The 17,295-nt window shown below is 60.5% G+C and overlaps 5 protein-coding genes across 5 annotated transcripts; 1 reads left to right on the forward strand and 4 right to left on the reverse strand.

Annotated features, from left to right (window-relative positions):
- Positions 1–402: 402 nt before the first annotated feature.
- PAN0_002d1253 (vacuolar protein 8) lies at positions 403–2,171 on the reverse strand (the record flags this gene model as incomplete). The annotated part of the gene is made up of 2 exons (XM_014803420.1): positions 403–1,973; positions 2,057–2,171. 2 exons carry the CDS (start codon positions 2,169–2,171, stop codon positions 403–405), a joined length of 1,686 nt encoding a protein of 561 aa, XP_014658906.1.
- Positions 2,172–3,380: 1,209 nt separating this feature from the next.
- Positions 3,381–7,634, reverse strand: PAN0_002d1254 (uncharacterized protein; the record flags this gene model as incomplete). The annotated part of the gene is made up of 1 exon (XM_014803421.1): positions 3,381–7,634. The coding sequence occupies one exon, from the start codon at positions 7,632–7,634 to the stop codon at positions 3,381–3,383; it is 4,254 nt and encodes a 1,417-aa protein (XP_014658907.1).
- A 1,716-nt stretch (positions 7,635–9,350) lies between these two features.
- On the reverse strand, positions 9,351–11,294 carry PAN0_002d1255 (DUF1929-domain-containing protein; the record flags this gene model as incomplete). The annotated part of the gene is made up of 1 exon (XM_014803422.1): positions 9,351–11,294. The coding sequence occupies one exon, from the start codon at positions 11,292–11,294 to the stop codon at positions 9,351–9,353; it is 1,944 nt and encodes a 647-aa protein (XP_014658908.1).
- A 1,806-nt stretch (positions 11,295–13,100) lies between these two features.
- On the forward strand, positions 13,101–13,463 carry PAN0_002c1256 (uncharacterized protein; the record flags this gene model as incomplete). The annotated part of the gene is made up of 2 exons (XM_014803423.1): positions 13,101–13,123; positions 13,250–13,463. The coding sequence occupies 2 exons, from the start codon at positions 13,101–13,103 to the stop codon at positions 13,461–13,463; spliced, it is 237 nt and encodes a 78-aa protein (XP_014658909.1).
- Positions 13,464–13,813: 350 nt separating this feature from the next.
- On the reverse strand, positions 13,814–16,972 carry PAN0_002d1257 (maf-like protein; the record flags this gene model as incomplete). The annotated part of the gene is made up of 10 exons (XM_014803424.1): positions 13,814–13,948; positions 14,043–14,154; positions 14,235–14,299; positions 14,405–14,539; positions 14,618–14,644; positions 14,726–14,833; positions 14,914–15,075; positions 15,472–15,526; positions 15,605–16,710; positions 16,775–16,972. The coding sequence occupies 10 exons, from the start codon at positions 16,970–16,972 to the stop codon at positions 13,814–13,816; spliced, it is 2,103 nt and encodes a 700-aa protein (XP_014658910.1).
- Positions 16,973–17,295: the final 323 nt, after the last annotated feature.

Genomic DNA, 17,295 nt, shown 5'->3' on the forward strand with positions numbered 1-17,295 from the left:
CTTTCTACCAACATGTTTCTGTCGCTCACCATCTTTACGACGAAAGCGTCAGAATACCAAATTCCCTTCCTACACATCCGAGAGTCGTGTGATGCACGGCTTCCATGTCTGCCTCCAAATCCTCACCCAGCGCACATGTCGATTCTGACAGCAAGACGACCGCACACAGCACACGTCCACACAGCGGAACGAGATTGAAACGTGTTCGCAAAGAGCGGGCGACACTGACGGTGGAGAACAAAAAGCAGTCACAACAGGGAAGGCGACGGGGCAAAGATCGAGTGAATGAAAGTGAAAGAGAAAGAAAACAGTGAAGTGGCAGACGCAAAGGACACAGAGTCGTAGCGAGTGTGTGTGCGAAAAGGGTATGCAGGAAGCTCAAGTGACAGCCGCATGTCTCAATCACTGCTGCGGCTCGAGGATCATCTCCTGGATGCGCCTGGCAAGCGACGAGATCTCGCCCTCGGCACTCGTGCCGTCGTCCGAGCCGTCGGTCCTCTCGTCCTCGGCGCTCTGGTCGGCCGAGAGCGAGGCGAGGTGCTGGATGAGCGGCAGCAGCTGCTCGGAGCTGCGGATGTTGTCCTCCAGCTGCCCATCGCCCGACTCGAGCAGCTGCACAATCGTCCACACCGCAATGTGCTGGAAGGTCGAGTCGTGCGACTCGAGGAAGCGCACCAGGTAGCCGTGCAGGCCGCCCTCGGGCTGGTTCCACACCGCGTTGAACGGCGCATAGTCGTCGGATTTCGACGAGAGGTTGCCCAGCGCCGCCGCCGAGTTGCCCTGCACCTCGACCGAGGGCGACGCGGTGAGCGGGATGAGCACCTCGCAGATGCCCATCTCGAGCAGCTGCGGCTTGAGGTCCTCGGACAGCGCCAGCACGGCCGCACACGCCGTCATCTCGCTCTGCACGCTCAGCGGCACGTTGAGCACGAGCTCCTTGATGCGCTCCACCGCGCCCGCCTCGACGATCGCCGTCTTGTTGCGCTCGCTCGACGCAGCGAGGTTGCGCAGCGTGCTGATGGCATGGCACTGGATCTCTTCGTTGTCCTCGTGGCTGAGCAGGTCGATGAGCGGGTGCAGGAAGCCGGCATCGATGATGGGCGACTCGTTGGCCGGATGGATCGACACGTTGCGCACGCACGCCGCCGCCGACAGGATGAGCGGCAGGAACGACGAGCGCAGCAGTCGCAGCAGAGGCGGCAAGCCGTTGGAGCGCACAATCTCGATCTGGTACTTTTCGTCCGACGCGAGGTTACGCAGCGCGAGCGCCGACTGGCACTGCACCTTGAGCGACGAGCTCTCCATGAGACCGATGAGGTTTTGCACGAGTCGAGGCTCGGTCTGCGCGAGCTTCTTGCGGTTGGCCGCGTCGACGGCGATGTTGCTGAGCGCGGTGGTGCAGTAGTACTGCACGTCCGTGTCCGAGCTGCCGAGAAGGCCGACGAGCACGGGGATGGCGCCGGCATTGACGAGCTGCTGGCGGTTCTCGTCGCTGTGCGTCATGTTGAGCAGCGCACCCGTGGCGTTGCGCTGCACACGCATGTCCTTGGATCGAGCCAGGCGCGTGAGCGGAACCAATGCGCCCGACTTGGCGATCTTGGTCTTGTTGTCGTCGTGGGTGGCGAGGTTGGTGATGCAGCCGACGGCGTTGCACTGCACTTCGACGTTTGGGCTGAGCATCTGGCGGATCAAGGGCTCGAGGCCGCCGAGCTTGACGATGAGCAGCTTGTTCTCGGCATTGACGGCGAGGTTGCCGAGCGCGGCACTGGCGGCGCGCTGCACCTCGACGTCGTGACTCTGCAGGAGGAACATGATGGGCTCGAGCGTGTCGCGGCCGACCTCGCGCACCTCCTTTTCCGTGATCTCGGCAAAGGCGAGCGCGGCGCTGCGCTGCAGGTCCACATTGTCGCTGAACGAGAGCGTGGATAATGCTCGCAGCGGGTCGCCAGTGAAGAAGTTGGTTTCGGAGCGGTCTGCGAGGTCATGACAGGAGCAAATGGACGGTCAGGGATCAAGCTGCTGTGAGGTGAATCCCGGCCACAGGGCAGATACTTACTCTCAAGGTACTGCAGCAGATCCGCGACGGCATCTCGCTCGTTGTCGAGCAGGAGCGGCTCGTAGTTGGCGTTCCTGGAGGAGCCGCAGCCGCAACAACTGCAAACGTTACCCATGGCTCGAAATGTGCGACGCCCGCGCTTGTAGCGTGCTAGGAGAGTGCCAAGTAGGGTCTAGCTGATCGAGCTGCAGCTAGCGATAGAGAGGGGATGGCAAGCGCGAAGGCAGGTGACGATTCGAGCCAGACGTAGGCCACGCGTGCGCTTTGGAGGTGAGTCGGCAGTTCCGATGCGAGGCGGATGCGTATCAGCAGCGGTGCTGAGCGGGGCGGACTGGTCGATGCCAAGCTGGCTTGAGAGTGCGGATGCGATCAAGGATGGAACAGCGAAGGCTCGCAGCGGAAGTCGTATGCGAGTGGCGCCGTTGAATCGACGGATGTTTGAGAGGATGCAGTTCGATGTTGCGGGAAGGGGGCGGTGCAGGAGACGCGTGCCAAAGGAAGCGGGACGACCAGGTCGTGAGCAACGGGATGCCGAGCCAGCGAGTAGGTGTGTGCCACAACGACGATGGACGATGGTGGATAGGAGGTGGAGGCAAAAGCGACGAGGCGATTCGGAGATGGAGTGAGCGCTGGATTGGCTGGCTGAGTGTGGAAAGCGGAGGCGCGTCTTTGCGAGGCTGCGAGTGGTTCGGTGGGCAAAAGCGGCAGGTGCGGGTGCGCCGGCAGGTGGAGTTGGGCACGCAAGGGGCAGCAGCAGCTGCTTTTTGCCTGCCTCGCCTCGCCTCGCCTCGCCTCACAAAAGACCAACAGAGTCACAGCCAGCCAGTCAACCCGAGCGGGCGCGCAGCGATCCCAGTCTCAGCTCAGCCCTCACCCTGCAGCCACCCAGCGCGAGGGCACGGTCGCTGCAGCGCGCGCCCTCCCTGCCCGTTTCTTTGGAACGAGCGCAAAATGCACGGAAAAAAAGGGGCGCGGGGAACGGGCAGGCAGAGGCAGAGGGCGCTCGGTCCAATTCGAAATCCACCAGCTGCAATTCCAAAGGCGGTCTGGTCTGCTCTACGGTGCAGTTGAACTTCTCGTGTGCTGGCGGTCTTTGAAATATTCAACTTCGTGCGGCACTAGCTCATCACTTTCTCATTGCACTCGTGGTGGTGACGTCCTGCCCCACCAGACCTCATCTGCTGTTTGCCGCCAGAGCGTGCATGATTTGTGGTGGCAAGGACGTGAGACTCGGGCTCCGTGCACGATCGGCAATGCTGCCTTCATTTCGAGGATCGTCGTGATTGACGTGCGAATGCCCACATGACAGCATCTCCGTGCTAACTTAGTGCTTAATCGACGCCTGTCGTGCAACTGTGAGCGAGCCGTGCGAGAACGCAACAGGCAGAGGCGATCGTGCCGACCTTGGAGAGACAGGCGAGACGGGTAGCCCGCCGACCTTGGTGGCCGAGTCGGGCTCGACGGCCGATGAGAGCGCTGGTGATGCCAGCGACGAGGCGTGCGTCGACGAGAGCGGTAACGGCGCAGGCACGGTCAAGCCTTGCAGGCGGTAGCGCTCGCTCATGCTCATCCTCGCCGGACCAGCGGGCGACATGCCCGCCAGGCTCGCCGGGCTCATCTCTACATCGGCAGCGATTGTGTCCAGGCGCGCCGATGCTGGACTGCCCATCTCGCTCTGTTCCGAGATGGGCGCCATGCCGGCATCGTTGGCCTGCAGGAACTCGATCGGGATGGGCGAGCGAGTCGGAGCAGCCTCGACCGACTTTCGCAACGAGCTTCGTCGCGGCGGCAGCTCGACATCGCTCGACGTGGCCACCGACGGTTTAGCGCCGTACGAAGAGAGCGCCGGCGTCGATGCGTGCGTGGCGCCGACCAGGTTGGTCACATCCGCACTGTTTCGAGCCGATGGAACGGTGCCGCGCGACGAGATCGAGTCCCATCGTCGGCCGAATCTCGGGAAACTGGCGAAGCGCGAGGGCTCGTGCGTGTCGTTGCTTTCTGCCGACGAAAAGATGCTGTTGCCCGTGCCAAACGACGACGATTTCGAGCTGCCCGAACGGCCGCGCAGATGCCGCGATCCGACGCTCGAATGGAACGTTGGGCCGTGCAGCATGTCGTACGAGTACTTGCGCGAGCTTGGAGGATATCGCTTGGATGGCGGCACCTCCGAAACAGGCGGTGCGGGGAGCGGACGATGCACATCCGCCGAGTGCATGTGCACATTGGGCAGCGCCTTGTCGCGCGACAACGACACAGACCCGGACTGCGCGTGGCGTCCGCCCAGAGGGAATGGTGTCGGCTGCGGGAATGCCGTCTCTTTCTCCGAGGAGCGCGACCATGGGAATCGGAACACCTTGTTCAGGCTCGATGTCGACGAAGAGGAGCGCAACCGCGAATGGCCTAGGTCCAGCGATTGCGACTCGCGCGTCTCCTCATCACGCCCGGCGAGATTGATCTTAGACAAGGACGCAATCCGACCCCGGAGCGTTCGTGTGCCTGCAACGCCCTCGGAGGATGCAAGAGCTGAGCCAGGTTTGGCTGTCGCGCTCATCGATGGGAAGGGTTCGGCTGCTTCTACCTTGGACGGCACAGGAGGCCTGGACCCATCTGCATCGGACGACGAGATCTGAGGCAATGGCTTTCGGGCAACAACGTTCGCGACTGGCTTTGACGACTGGGACGGCATCATAGTTGCGGATGCCAGCTCCGGCGTTCGGAGGGTCGACGAGAAAGAGGGGCGCGCAGAAGCGATCTCAGTCGAGATCCTCACCACCTGTTCCTGCAGACCTGCGATCTCTTGCTCGTGCTTGCGAATCAGCTCCTTGTTCCTCTCCACCTGGCTCCACAGCTGCGCCTGTCGCGCCGGATCCATCACGCTGCTCGCGCTCAGCGACCGATTGCGACCTGGCGAGGACTGGCCTAGCACCGTCAGAGCGGGAGTGGCGAATCTCGAGAGTTGCGAGGATGGCGTCGCTGCGAGGTCAGCGCCGTGGCTGGCTCGGCATCCGCACTGCCATGTGGCATTGGTTTTGCCAGCGAGGGCACATTGCGGGCGGTGGAAAGCAGAGGCAGAAGGTCGAATGGCAGGAATGCCGTCGTCGTCGATGCAGACGCTCCATGCGTGAAGCTCACCCGGCGCTCTCTTGCCGAATTCGGGAGCGAAACGATTAAGCACTGTGTCAGAATTGCGGCGCACCAGCCTCGGCGAGGTCGGCATAGGCTGTCCCGGTAGCGCCGGCATCGGCTTATGCAGAGCGAAAGGACCGGATCTCGACGTAAGCACCGAAGCGGCTTGACCGTGTTGTTCCTCCGTGTGCAGAGCATGGCCGGCGGAGGAGAGTTGGTGGGCTTCCGAAGCCGAGTCGGCCAAGACCTCCTCCTCGTCATCAACAGCGAATTGGGCAAACCCGGTAGCTTCCGACTCGCCCTTCAGCAGCAGAGGGCTTTGCAGCAGTGCGGGCGGCTTGGGAGCCTGCCTCGCAGCCGCAAGCGACGGCATACTGGCGCTCGATCCCAAGCCCTGGTCCGAGCCGGTCGCATCGCGGCGGATGGGCCGAGAAAAGTTGTAGTTGGCCGTGAGGCCGTCTTCGCTGCTGCGACCCAAGAACGTGCGGCGATGCTTCGCCCGCTCTGCTCGCGCGTCTAGCAAGGTGGCTCGTTGACCATCTGCAGCATCCCCGACGACTGCCCAGCTCGGACTCTGTTGCTCGAACGATGGTCTGGAAGAAGAAATGTAGGGAATGCCTCCGGCCGAAGATCTAGGCACTCTGGAGCCATCGTCCCGAGCAACACCGCCGGCGGATCCACTGTGAGACGCAAACAACGTGGACAGCATCGGGCTCGAGCTTGATCTGGGGAGCTGATCGTGGTTTTGCGGAGAGGAGGCTTCAAACTTCATGTTCAGGGCGGAAGAGCCGAGAAGATGGTTGCGCCAAACGTGCTGAGTCGTATCAAGCATCTGCCTGACCGTGTCACGAGGGATGTCGAGGGAACGGGCAAGCTCGTCCGTCGATGCGTTTCGCGAGAGCGTCAAAACTTTGCGGTCAGCGCCGACACCACCTGACCTTGGCGGGGAAGGTCCCATGGAGGGTTGGGCTGCGGATGTGCCGCCAGCGGCCTGTTGCATGTTGGACAGCCGATCGAAGCTGGAAGAGGAGCGCAAGGTCGGTAAGATCAGCGGCCTCTGCAGCTGTCGAGAGGCACGGCGTGAATTGAAGTCACCGTCCTGATGCTGGTCCGTGGCTTCACCGGTGGCAGCGGATTCCGTTCGCTGAGCATCGTCGTGCGCTGGGGCAGACGGCAGGCCGGGCAAGGCGGGAAGGGCGGCGCTCGGTGCGGGTCCGGGAGGTGGGTTTCGCATCTGTCGATTGCGTGGCGGCGATACCGTTGTCGGGCCGGGTACAGATTGTGGCAGATTTCCGGCTGGGTTGGGCAGGGCAGAAGCAAGCACCTCAGTGTCCTCGTCGTCCATGTCGAGGTATGGCAGCTCGGTTGAGGAGCGACTGGCCGTCACTCTGCTAGCTTTAGGCTTCTCGAGATCCCAGCGCTCGCCACCGTCCCAGCTGTTCTCTTTGGACATGAGCGGGGCTTTGAGACTCCAAGCGCCGTCAGGGTGCGGGAGTTTGGAGGGAGGCAGGTGCGCCCCCAAGGACTCGGCAATGGAGGGCGGCTGTCGAGTGGTGGGTGAAGGGAAGGAGCTGATGAGCGAAGCAAGCGCCGGGGACGAGGTGGGAAGCGACGCCTGCGATGTCAGCGTCATGCGCGAACCCTCGGCAGACATGGGCGATGTCAATGGCGGAACGCGGAGCAAGTCATGACCAGCATCGGCCCGATAAGAGCCGGAGGTACTCGACAAGGCTTCCGAATGAGGTACAGCGGAAGCGCCGGCACTCGAGGGGAATCCAACGAGCGGTGACTGTCCCATGGCTGGAGGTTCATGTATTGTTGGGGCCTGCGGAGGGAAAGGGGAGTTACTGGCCGTGCCTTCGTGGTCCGAGTCGCTGTCGTGGTCTCGAAGGCTCATGTCGAGGAACGAGAAGCGAGATGCATTCATGTCAAGCAGGCCAGATGTGCTGAAGGGCCGACCAAAGCCCGCGTCGTCGAGCTGTAAAGCGGGAGGCGGTGAAGTAGCCGATGAGGGTAGTGGTGGAAGGGGAGGGCTGAGGATGGGAGAATAGGTGGTGACGGATTCGGATGGAGTGGTGCGCTTGAGCTTGGGCGCCCATCGCGGTTGCCAAGCCTTTGTGGCTGCTTGCGAGCTGGAAGGATCTGAAGCAGAGTTGTGAGAGGAGGCCTGGTCTGCGCTCTGAGATCCTGATGGTCTCGCTGCCTTTGTGAGCGAAGGAACACGAATACGGAAGCGACCGCTGTTGGTGCGTGCGACGCCATTGGCAGCGCTACTGTGCGTCGGCATCATGGCCTGTCGAGATGACTCCGCGTTGGGCATGGCTGTCTGTGTGTGGGCGTGTGCAGGCGCGGCGTGCAACTGATTAGGCTGAGTCGCGTAGGGAGATGTTGACCGCTTTTCGATGCGAAGCGGTGGGGGCGGCAGAGCTTTTGTGGCAAAGTGAGATGCCATGGTCGAAGGCGACTAGCCCTGCTCGCTTGCGTCGAGCCTGACTCTCAACACACTCGGATGTAGAAGCTGCGTGTGGTCATGAATGGCGTTACAGCACGATCTGCAGGATATTGCGAAGTGGGCGCAGTCGTTCGAGAAAGGGCAGATCCGAAGTCGTCGCAGTCCGGCTGCTAGGGGCGCTGTTGACGCTGGAAGCCCTCGTTGCTCCCGTCGGCTGTGTTGCAGTCCGAGCCCTGTGATCCGTGGATCCTGTCGGTGGTATATGCGGCCGGCGCGAATGAATGGATGGTGATGGTGGATGGAGAACAAAGGTAGGCAGTTGCATGGGAACAGACGGCTACGGCCGCGATGCAATTGGGTGGCACCGTGGGCTACGACCACCTCGCTGTACAGGATGACGGAATGGCTGCGAGAACAAAGGCGACCCAAGGCCCGAGACCGAAGAGGCCGTTGGGGTGCGTGCGTGCAGCTCGGATCTGGCATTTGAGCTCGAGTGTCTGAGGTCGTGCCTGCAAAGCTAGGTGTCTTACAGTGCATCTGCCTGCCCAGCTAGGCGTGCGTCTTCTCGGGGACCTTGGAAAAAAAAGTGGAAAAGAGGGCGCACCGGCCGTTGAAGCGCGTCGAGCGCGACGCCAAGATGCCACGAGCCCCGCGCGTTGACTGCAGCTGCGGTGCAGTACTGTAAAGAGGTCCTCGAAGCTGCAGCTTGGTTTACTGCCAGTCCGGCACCCTGCAGCAGCAGCAGCGCCTCTTGTCGAGTGTGGCTTGAGTCAGCTTCCCGCTCAAGCTTTGCTCGAGCTTGTCAGGCACATACGCCAGGGCATACAAGGCCCGCTTCATTTCGAGCCTCGCCGACGCGGACGCGCCGGTGCAGCAGCCAAGACGGTGGACCCTCGTTGCTGTCACCCGAGACCGTCACCTGCGCGCACATGTCCGCACCTTCACGTGTCGCACGCTGTCAGCTTAGACGCGCCTTGTACAAATCTGTCATCCTAGTGGCTCCGCCCTCACAGCTTCATGGCATAAGTTGCAGCTAGGAAGGGTCGCAGCGAGGCTTGATCGCTGGCCGATACGCTCAGCACGTCCGAAGCACTGCTTCTGCTCGCCTGGCCGATCGAATCCTGAACAACGCACCCGTCGGTCAAAGGAGGCCAATTCTAGGGTTGTGGGAAAAAAAGGCACCTGGTGCATGAACACTGCCAGGTCGCCTGGGAAATTTGGTCGGACGCGCAAAGCCACCGCGTCTTGTCAAATGGACGCTCTGCGAACTCTCTTCCCGCAAGATCGCAGTGGCCGAGCTGCATCGTTCTCCGCCCTCGCCTATCCGATTGCACTGTGTGGGCCCCGTTCGTCAAGTGGCTGACAGCGACAAACGGAACCACCCCGACTGAGCGCCACGCGCCTCTTTTGCCACCGAACCCCGCTCGTGGGCCACTGCGATCCAAGAGTTCGTTCGATCTATCCGGYTGCATCGATCGGGAAGTCCGCAAACATGTTCCCGCCGATTCGATTGCCTTTGCGGAAGCTTGAGCTTCGACCGCCCGTCTGGGAACTTTGCCTTCCCGTGACCTGTAACCGCCTGTTCCTGCCTGTGTTCCTTGTCTCAAGCTCAGCTCAAATGCAATGGATGCAACCACGTGGCCATCCTGTGGGGCGGGTCAAGGCAAAAGTGTCCATTTTCGTGGCAATCTATGCGTGACAGTCGTGGAAATAAGATCATGCAAAAGCAACGAGTGCTGAAGCGACTGCGGCCAGAGCGAGCGATGCTACGACACCGGCCGAAGTGCCCACGGCGCCACTCGACTGGCCGGACTGGGTTCCGCCCGAACTCGACCCGGAACCGGAACCGCCGCCATTGCTCGTCTTGGGAGCGGGTGGGTCCTGGGAAGCCGGAAGCGAGGTGGCGTCGCTCACCCTCTGGTCGCCGAGCTGCCCGGTGCCGATCATGACGTGCTGGCCGATCGAGGGAATGCCGTTGACAACCAGGAAGGCCATCGCAGGACCGGGCTGGAAGATGTTGGCGTTCGGCGGCATGTTGGCCACGTGAAGCGTGCCGCCCACGCTGCCGTCCTGGTTGGCCGTGTAGGTCGAGTTGAGCTCGAGGTAGCGCTGGCCAAAGTTGACGCCGTGCGTCGCAAAGCCCGGTCGGATGACCACCATCTTGGCCGTCTTGATGTTGGTGATGTTGTTCGACAGATCCGAGCCCGAAAGCGCAACGTCAAACGAGCCGCCGCCGTAGGCGATCTGCGTGACGTTGGGCTGTGTGGGGCGCGCCTCGTTGTACCACGTTGGGTACCACTGCTCCAGGCGGTACTCGGTGTTGGTGTAGTTGGCCGGGTTATCGAAGCTCACGTCGGCGTTCGGGTTGGAGCCGGCCGTGAGCACCGAGCCATCCTCGAGGAGAATGGCGGTCGAGTGGTACATCCTCTGCACCTGCATCGGCGACAGGCCGTCGGTCGAGAAGCGAGAGCCCTTGGGCGCGGTAGGGTCGTACAGCATCGGCTGGAAGTCGGGCTGGTCGCCGAGCGAGATGCCGAGGTTCTTGTTGTAGTTTTGCCCCGAGTATCCACCGGTGCCCATGCGGACGCCCTGGCCGAACCACAGCTTACCGTCTGGAAGGTAGACAAACGTGCCCATGGAGCGGCCGTTGATGAGGTCGTCATCCTGCTCCCAGGTGGGGTTGCTGGCCTCGGGCGTGATGCGTTCGCAGACCTTGCTGGCGGCGATGGGAAGAGGGTTGTACAGAGGACCAGCACCGTTGCCCCATTCGTTCAGGGGACGCTGCACACCACCGCAGAAGAGGACCTCCTGGGTGTAGTTGTTGGCGGGCGTCATGGGCAGCATCGCCACACCTGCCGAGGCCGGGTACACCTTCATAGGACCCGTGGTGGACGGGAGACCTTTGGCGACCGAGTTTGTGTCGAGGTTGTACAGGATCGCGTCCTGGCCTGCCTGGACGAAGAGGAGGCCGGAAGCCATGAGCCAAGCGAGCGGGTACAGGTTCATGGGCAGCGTCTGGGTGAGGAAGTCCATGTTGATCGCGTCGCCCCTGGGAGGCCAGTACTCGAAATTGGGCTGGTTCTGACCCTCGTCGGCGACGTATCCTCCGTAGTCCTCACCGCCGCCAACCCAGAGAGTGCCGTCGGCCAGCGCCTCCACTGTCGGGTACCACCTGCGCCTCTTCATGTAGTGGTTGCCGTCGTCCCAATCGGATGTGTTCTGGGAGTTGGGGGTGTAGAATCGGGCAGCAGCACCTCCATCACCATCATAGTACGGAGCAGTGGTGCTGAAGCGCGGCGTGGTCGAATTGCCTCCAGGGCCGACGTTCTCATTACCTCCGAAGACGGCCCACGTACCGTTGCCGAGCGACATGCCGCCTGCGCAGAAGGTGTTGGTGACGACGTTCATCAGACGGCTGGTGCGCTTCTGAGTGTCCCACTCCTCACCCCAGGCAGGGTGGCCGTTGATGCGCGCGGCGTTGCCTTCGGTCTTGTCGAGGATGACCACCTTGCCTGGCGCGCTATTGAACAGCATCATACCCGAGACGGAAGAGGAGCCGACGATCTCGCTGCCTCCCGGGGTGGCAGCCATGGCGGAAGTGGCAGCAGTGGCGGCGACTGCGGCAGCAGCTGCTGCAACTGCATTGCGTCTGCTTGGCATGCTGGACGAGCAGACAGGTATTGACACAGGTCCGGACGGCTTGTGTATGCTTCGAGGCACTATGCTTGACCGATTCGGGCTCGGATAAGAGGAGGAAGAGGTCGAAAGCGATACTTCCTAAGCGGAGTGAAAGCTGTGATGGACACACAATGGTCGAAGAGAGGTGGGAGTGAGGTCGGAAGCAGAAAGGAGTCAGGGAGGAGCTACATAGGATCTCACTGAGGGGCGAGGAGCTGTATATGCAGACAGGAGTGGGTGGACAGCCCCTGGCGACCGTCGGGCCCTGCGGCTGCACAGCATGATCCGCGAGCTGCTTTCGAGAGAGCGTCACGCGGACAGACTGAGCCGGTCAACAAGAAGCTGCACAGCCTGCATCAGCAAAGGCTCGTTTGCCTGGTCTTTTGGAGCGACTGAACGCTGTCCCCTCCAAGGCAGGAGGAGGATGTCGGCTATTCTGTTCGCCGTCAGGGCACTGGCTGCTTTCCTGGCTGTCAGCGCCAAGCTCAAAACAGACTGAGGCTGGCGCGGGGGACCCTGAGGGCTGACGTCGGACTTGCAGCGCGATGTCGGCAGCACAGCAGCGGCAGCATGAACCGCCGCACCACCAGCTCGAGCAGCTCAAACACGGCATCCCGTTGACGCTGGGGCAAGCGAGGTTCTGAGCCTTGGCACTGGCTCGCGCGGCTCGTCCGAGGCCCTGTTTTTTTTTTCTCAGCATGAATTTTCTCGCTTAGAACAACACGGACAGCAGACGACCGCGCTGAGACGTCCATGTCAGGCGGTGGGAGAGAGCCCAAGCGATGCCGCCCTGGCCAAACGCAAACAGCTTGTGTTGGATTCGGCAAAGCCGCGTCAAGATTTCTCCCTCTCCCTCTCCCCTCGACCGCTGTACCAGCAACGGACGGCACCCTGCCGAAAAGTGTTTTTCCTTGGGGGTTTCTTTTGTTTTTCCAGAACGGATCGGAACTGCCGCTCGCCTTGTCGCGATCTGCAACAGAGCCTGCAGCTCGATCTTGTTTACTTCATTCAGCAGCTCTGCCCGGACCGCTGGTACCTAATTTGACGGCTTCGCTGATCTGCAAACCGCCTCGTCGGTTTCAAACGCAAATGCTCGGCACCTCGACAGTCCTTATCGGGTCGCTGCAGGTCATTCACAGGGCGGGCAAAGCACGAGATGATTTCGAGGGCGCTGAATCGCAAGTGAGCTTGACGGGTCCCTGCACATGAGGAAGGGTGCGATCGAGGGTGCCTGCATCGCCCTCTGCAGCTGCGGGCTCAAAATAGCTCTTTGTGGCCTCATCAACCCACGCTCTCTTTCGCCTTTGCCAATTTGGGCCGGGAACATGTGGGGATCCCTGACATGAACAGAGAAGCGCAACTGCAGCCAAGCAAGAAATGAGGCGACGCCATAGGCGCGGGGGGGGGGGGGGTCGGCCAAAAGGAGGCAATGGCCGTTTCTTCGAAGGTCATGCAAAAGCGGCGGGTGAAACCCATGCGCGCTCAACTCCGACGACCTGCGAATGAATTGTCGGGCACTAATGTTATGCCTTAGCTAGACACATCAAGAAAGAAACGATATGTCTCGTGCGAGTGAGGCAGATGGATTTCTGACGCGCATGGCTAAAATCGACCTCTTCCGGCTTGGCCCTTTGGAAGAGGAGCGGCTGTGGATTTCGGAAGCGAACGTTCGGGCGGTTTGAGTCTGCGATAGCCCGCGTTAGTCACACAAAGTGCGTGGTCGCCATCACCAGCTGGTCTTGATCCTCCACCATCGTTGTCACCCACACTCCTCGACACATCATCACAATGGACGCTCTTGTCTACCGAAAGTGAGCATCTGCTCTCGTTGCACCCTGACCATGGCTCACTGCCGCCAGCAAGGCTACAGCAAAGCTGCCTAGCGTCTGTTTGCACGAGACTGACCCCGACTTGCGTACTGCTTTTCGCCCCTACAGGAACACTGTGCCCGAGCGCCAGCGCGCCCTCCAGGCCGACCCTCGCCCCGTCTTCCAGCGCCTGCCCCGCTCCAGGCTCTACATGGGTCTCTTCATGACCCTCTTCGGCGTCGGCATGTACGGCACCACCGTCGGCTTCTACAACATGGCTGTCGTACGTATCCCGCAACCACCTCCGCATCGCATCGGCCTTCTCGGCAGCGCGGACGCCTGACCGTAACGATATGTCTACAGATGCTGACCCTTTGCCTTCTCTCGAACCCACTCAACCATCTTGCATCGTGTGGCGATCCTTTCCTACAGGGCAAGAAGAGGAAGTAAATCTTCAGCATGGCGCACTTTTACAAGCGCGGCTGCTAGAAGACATGCACTGAAAGCGCACACAAGCTTCGCTCAATGTGGATTGTCTCTCGTTCCTCGCATCCATGTGAGAATACCAATCGCTTCTACATCTTACCAGTGTATGCTCGCGGAGGATTTTGGACAACAGGCAGCGTATTGCATTCCGCCAGCACCGGGGCTCCTACGATCATACAGCGGCAAGGCTTGCTGGTGGAAAGGCGTCTAGTCGTCTTGCACCATGTCGAGCTCGTCGTTCTCGATCAAGTCGTGCAGGAACGCGCTGAAGGCATACAGGGGGAAGCCGACCACGTTGTTGTAGTCGCCTTCGATGCACCTCACCAGCAGCGAGCCGCGGCCCTGTGCACCCCAGCAAAAGGTGGCGGAAAGCATGTCGTGTCAGTCATCTTGCCCGCGAGCCGCTCGCGGGGGTTGGTGAGGATCGAGGGCTTACCTGAATGGCGAAGCCGCCTGCACGGTCGATGCCCTCATTTGAGTCGACGTACGCCTTGAGCAGGTAGTATGGGTTATCCGCAAATCGCACTACTGTGCGCTCGCACAACGACCTACAGGAGAAAAAACGCAACAGTTGAATGCGTCAGTCAAAGGTCGGCGGTGATGCCAGAGTGAGTTGGAGGAAACGTACCTCATCTGGAAGCCGGGTGCTTCGATTACGGGCCAGATCACTGTAACGCCAGTGACCACTTCGCACTGTGCTCCGCAGAAATCGAGGGTCGACCAAGGCGAGCGTTGTTGAGTTGGTGTGAGCAATCAGGGTCACAATTTGGGAACGACAAGAGAAGCTGTCAAACGCACCTTGTTGCCGTTGAGGTCGGCAAGCATGCGCAGGTTGTCCTGCGCGTCCGCAGGCTTCTCCATGATCACCTCATCCTTGACCACCACCGTGTCTGCCGAAATCACAAAGTCTGGTGGGTCCTCGGGGTTCTCTTCCTACAACGTCGAAAGCTCGAGATGTTAGTAGAGTCTGTCGCGTGATCCTTGGCCGGCCGATTCACAGGCGGTACTTACAACTAGACGTTTGTACACTTCGAGAGCCTGTGAAACGAACAATTGAAGAACAGATCGTCGATGTCAGTGTGGGACCGAACGCTGCGGTACCGTTGACCGTGGACTGACCTTCTTGGATCCTGTCTGGACGGGGTACTCGTAAACGGCGTCTCCGGTGAACTCCGACTTTGGCAGGTCTTCTTCGAATGTGCTCGGCACAATCTCTGGCTCCAAGCCCTTCGATCAAGGGAAGTAAGACAGACGACAGTGAGTGCTCGGGCTTTCGCTGATGCCTGGATGAGGAGGGTTGGACGTACGACTGAAGCGAGGATCTGCTTGCGGCGCGGGCTGGAGCTGGCGAGCACGACGCGCTTGCCAGCAAGCACGTTGAAGAGCGGCGTGTTGAGCGCAAAGGGCGTCACTGGATCCGGTCGGGTCGTCATCGTAGCTGTGGTGGTCGGTGCGATACCAAGCTTGTCCTGCACAGAAGAAGCAGAAGTGTGCATTTCGAGCACGGCCTGCATGGAAGACTCGGCATCCAAAAAGCGCTTCGGAGTGGAGGCTCGCCACTTTTCGATATGCTCTCAACTTTAACACGCATCGATTCTCGCGATAGTGCATCTACGCTCACACCATCAGCTCGGTGGAAGTTCTTCAACAAAGGCCTAATGAGCAGCAATAGCATTGACTGAGATATTGGGGATACGCCATGTCGATTTGGGGAAGAAGCTCAACGGCAGATCACAGCCGTGCTTTCGATGGTGTCGCGGAAGAAAGTCCCAGGGCCTCATCCACCAGCTGCTCGGGCACCGTGTAAAAGACAGATTCTCATCAGCGCCTCGTCCTCGAGGTTTAAGAGATCACTGCATACTCACCTTCTTGGCTTCGAGCGCAGCACCCCAGGATGCTTGATATCCTGCACCGCCGTACCTGCCGATGCAAGAGAATCAAGATACGTTAGTTCAGCCCGAGTTCAGACCACCGTAATCGCAGACTTCCTGTGCTTACCCGTAGTTGAAGATGACCTTGGCACCATCGACATCCTTCTGCGCCTTCTCGAGACGCACACCTCCACGTCTTGCTGGCCTGAGTCCGACATTCACGCCGAGCACCTCGATGTCTTCGACCCTGGGCTCGATTAGCGCGTTGCGTTTGCGGGGGTCCACGAGCTGTGGCATGATCTTGAGGCATCTCTCTAGGATGGTTTTCGTTGTCTCTGCCCGCGGAGTGGGGTCCCACTCATCGACAATGCGCGTGCCGCCGCAGACGACTGTACCGTCACCGCGCGGGATGACGTACACCTCGCGCCCGCCCTGCGGTCTCACCACCGAGACGCCTGGCAGCTCGTGGCATAGATTCTGCCACCGATTGCCCTCGTCAACCGAGAGCCAGGGAGCGTTGACAACGACGACTTGACCACGCTGTGGGTGTACAGCAAGATCTTCGATGCCAACGATGCTGCGTGCTCCGAGACCAGGACTGACAACGAGCGCGTCGACTGGAGGTACGGACGTCCAAGTGCTCGTGTCACGGCAGACAGCACGCGACCCGGTGGAGGAGGCCGCGATACGGACGGCGTGCTGCAGTGAGTTGGCTTTGGAGACAACGACACGACCTCCGAGCTGCAGGAAGCGCTCGAGAAGCCAGTCGAGATATACGGGCACGTTGATGTCGATGGTTGAAAATGTGCAGCCCCAGCCGAACCTCGGGGCCAGACTTGCTGGAGGAAGCTCCTTGAACTGCAAGGAGAGCGGATTGTCAGCCCTTTCCTTATGGATGGCCTCCATAGCCATTTCGAAATGATGGGAACTCACATCAGGATACCAGTCAAGTACGCCCTGATACGGCGGTCTCGTAGACTGCGACGGGTCGCGCCTCTCAAAGAGCTCCGTCTGATGCACCCAGACGAGCGGCTCACGTCCTTGAATCGCACTTGCTGGGCTCGACGCAGCGGGCTTAGTGATTGGCAAGAGCGGCTCACCGAAGGCACTGCTGCTATCGACCTTTTGCGTGCGCCACGGCTTGTCCTGGGCGAGCATGCTCATTCTGTCGAACGTGACCTTGTCATGCCTGAGTTCGCGTTCCGTCTTGGCGTCGCTCACGTGGTGTCCTCCCTGTAAACGACGTCCATGTCAGCTCATCTCCTGTCTGGAAGCTTACAGAAGCAGCCGTACTCACCGCCCACACACTAGCGTATTCCGCCGAGTGTTTCTGATCTGCCGGTGTGGCGCTACCGGGCAATTCCTTCGCCACGATTGTCACGCGAGTCTTGGATCGGTTCGGTCCATCAGGCTGCGCCTCGAGAATGGCAAGCCCTGTAGAGAGACCAATGACGCCGCATCCTAAGATGGCTACGTGGTGCGATCTTGCCGTCATAGTGTGCTGAAAGCCGCGTCTGGAAAGAATGATGGTAGCAAGAACGAGCAGCTTGACCTTCTTTCGGCGTCTTACAAACCCGCACAAACGCAATCGCCCGCATCCCCGGCATTTCACCGCAAATTCTCCCGCGTATTTCGCCGACACCTTCACACCCGGCCTCGAGCCTATCAACACACGGCACTCACACTCTCACCAATCAATGTCGAATCTGAAAAGTCAGCTGTGTTCTACAATGGGGAGTACATGTTACAACAATCGACGCCGACGTCGGTCGCTCGGCTCGCCCAGCCACGCCCATGGCCTGGGGACGACAAGATCGA

The sequence above is a fragment of the Moesziomyces antarcticus genome (assembly GCF_000747765.1).
Source record: "Moesziomyces antarcticus DNA, scaffold: scaffold_v10002, strain JCM 10317, whole genome shotgun sequence".
NCBI lineage: Eukaryota > Fungi > Basidiomycota > Ustilaginomycetes > Ustilaginales > Ustilaginaceae > Moesziomyces > Moesziomyces antarcticus.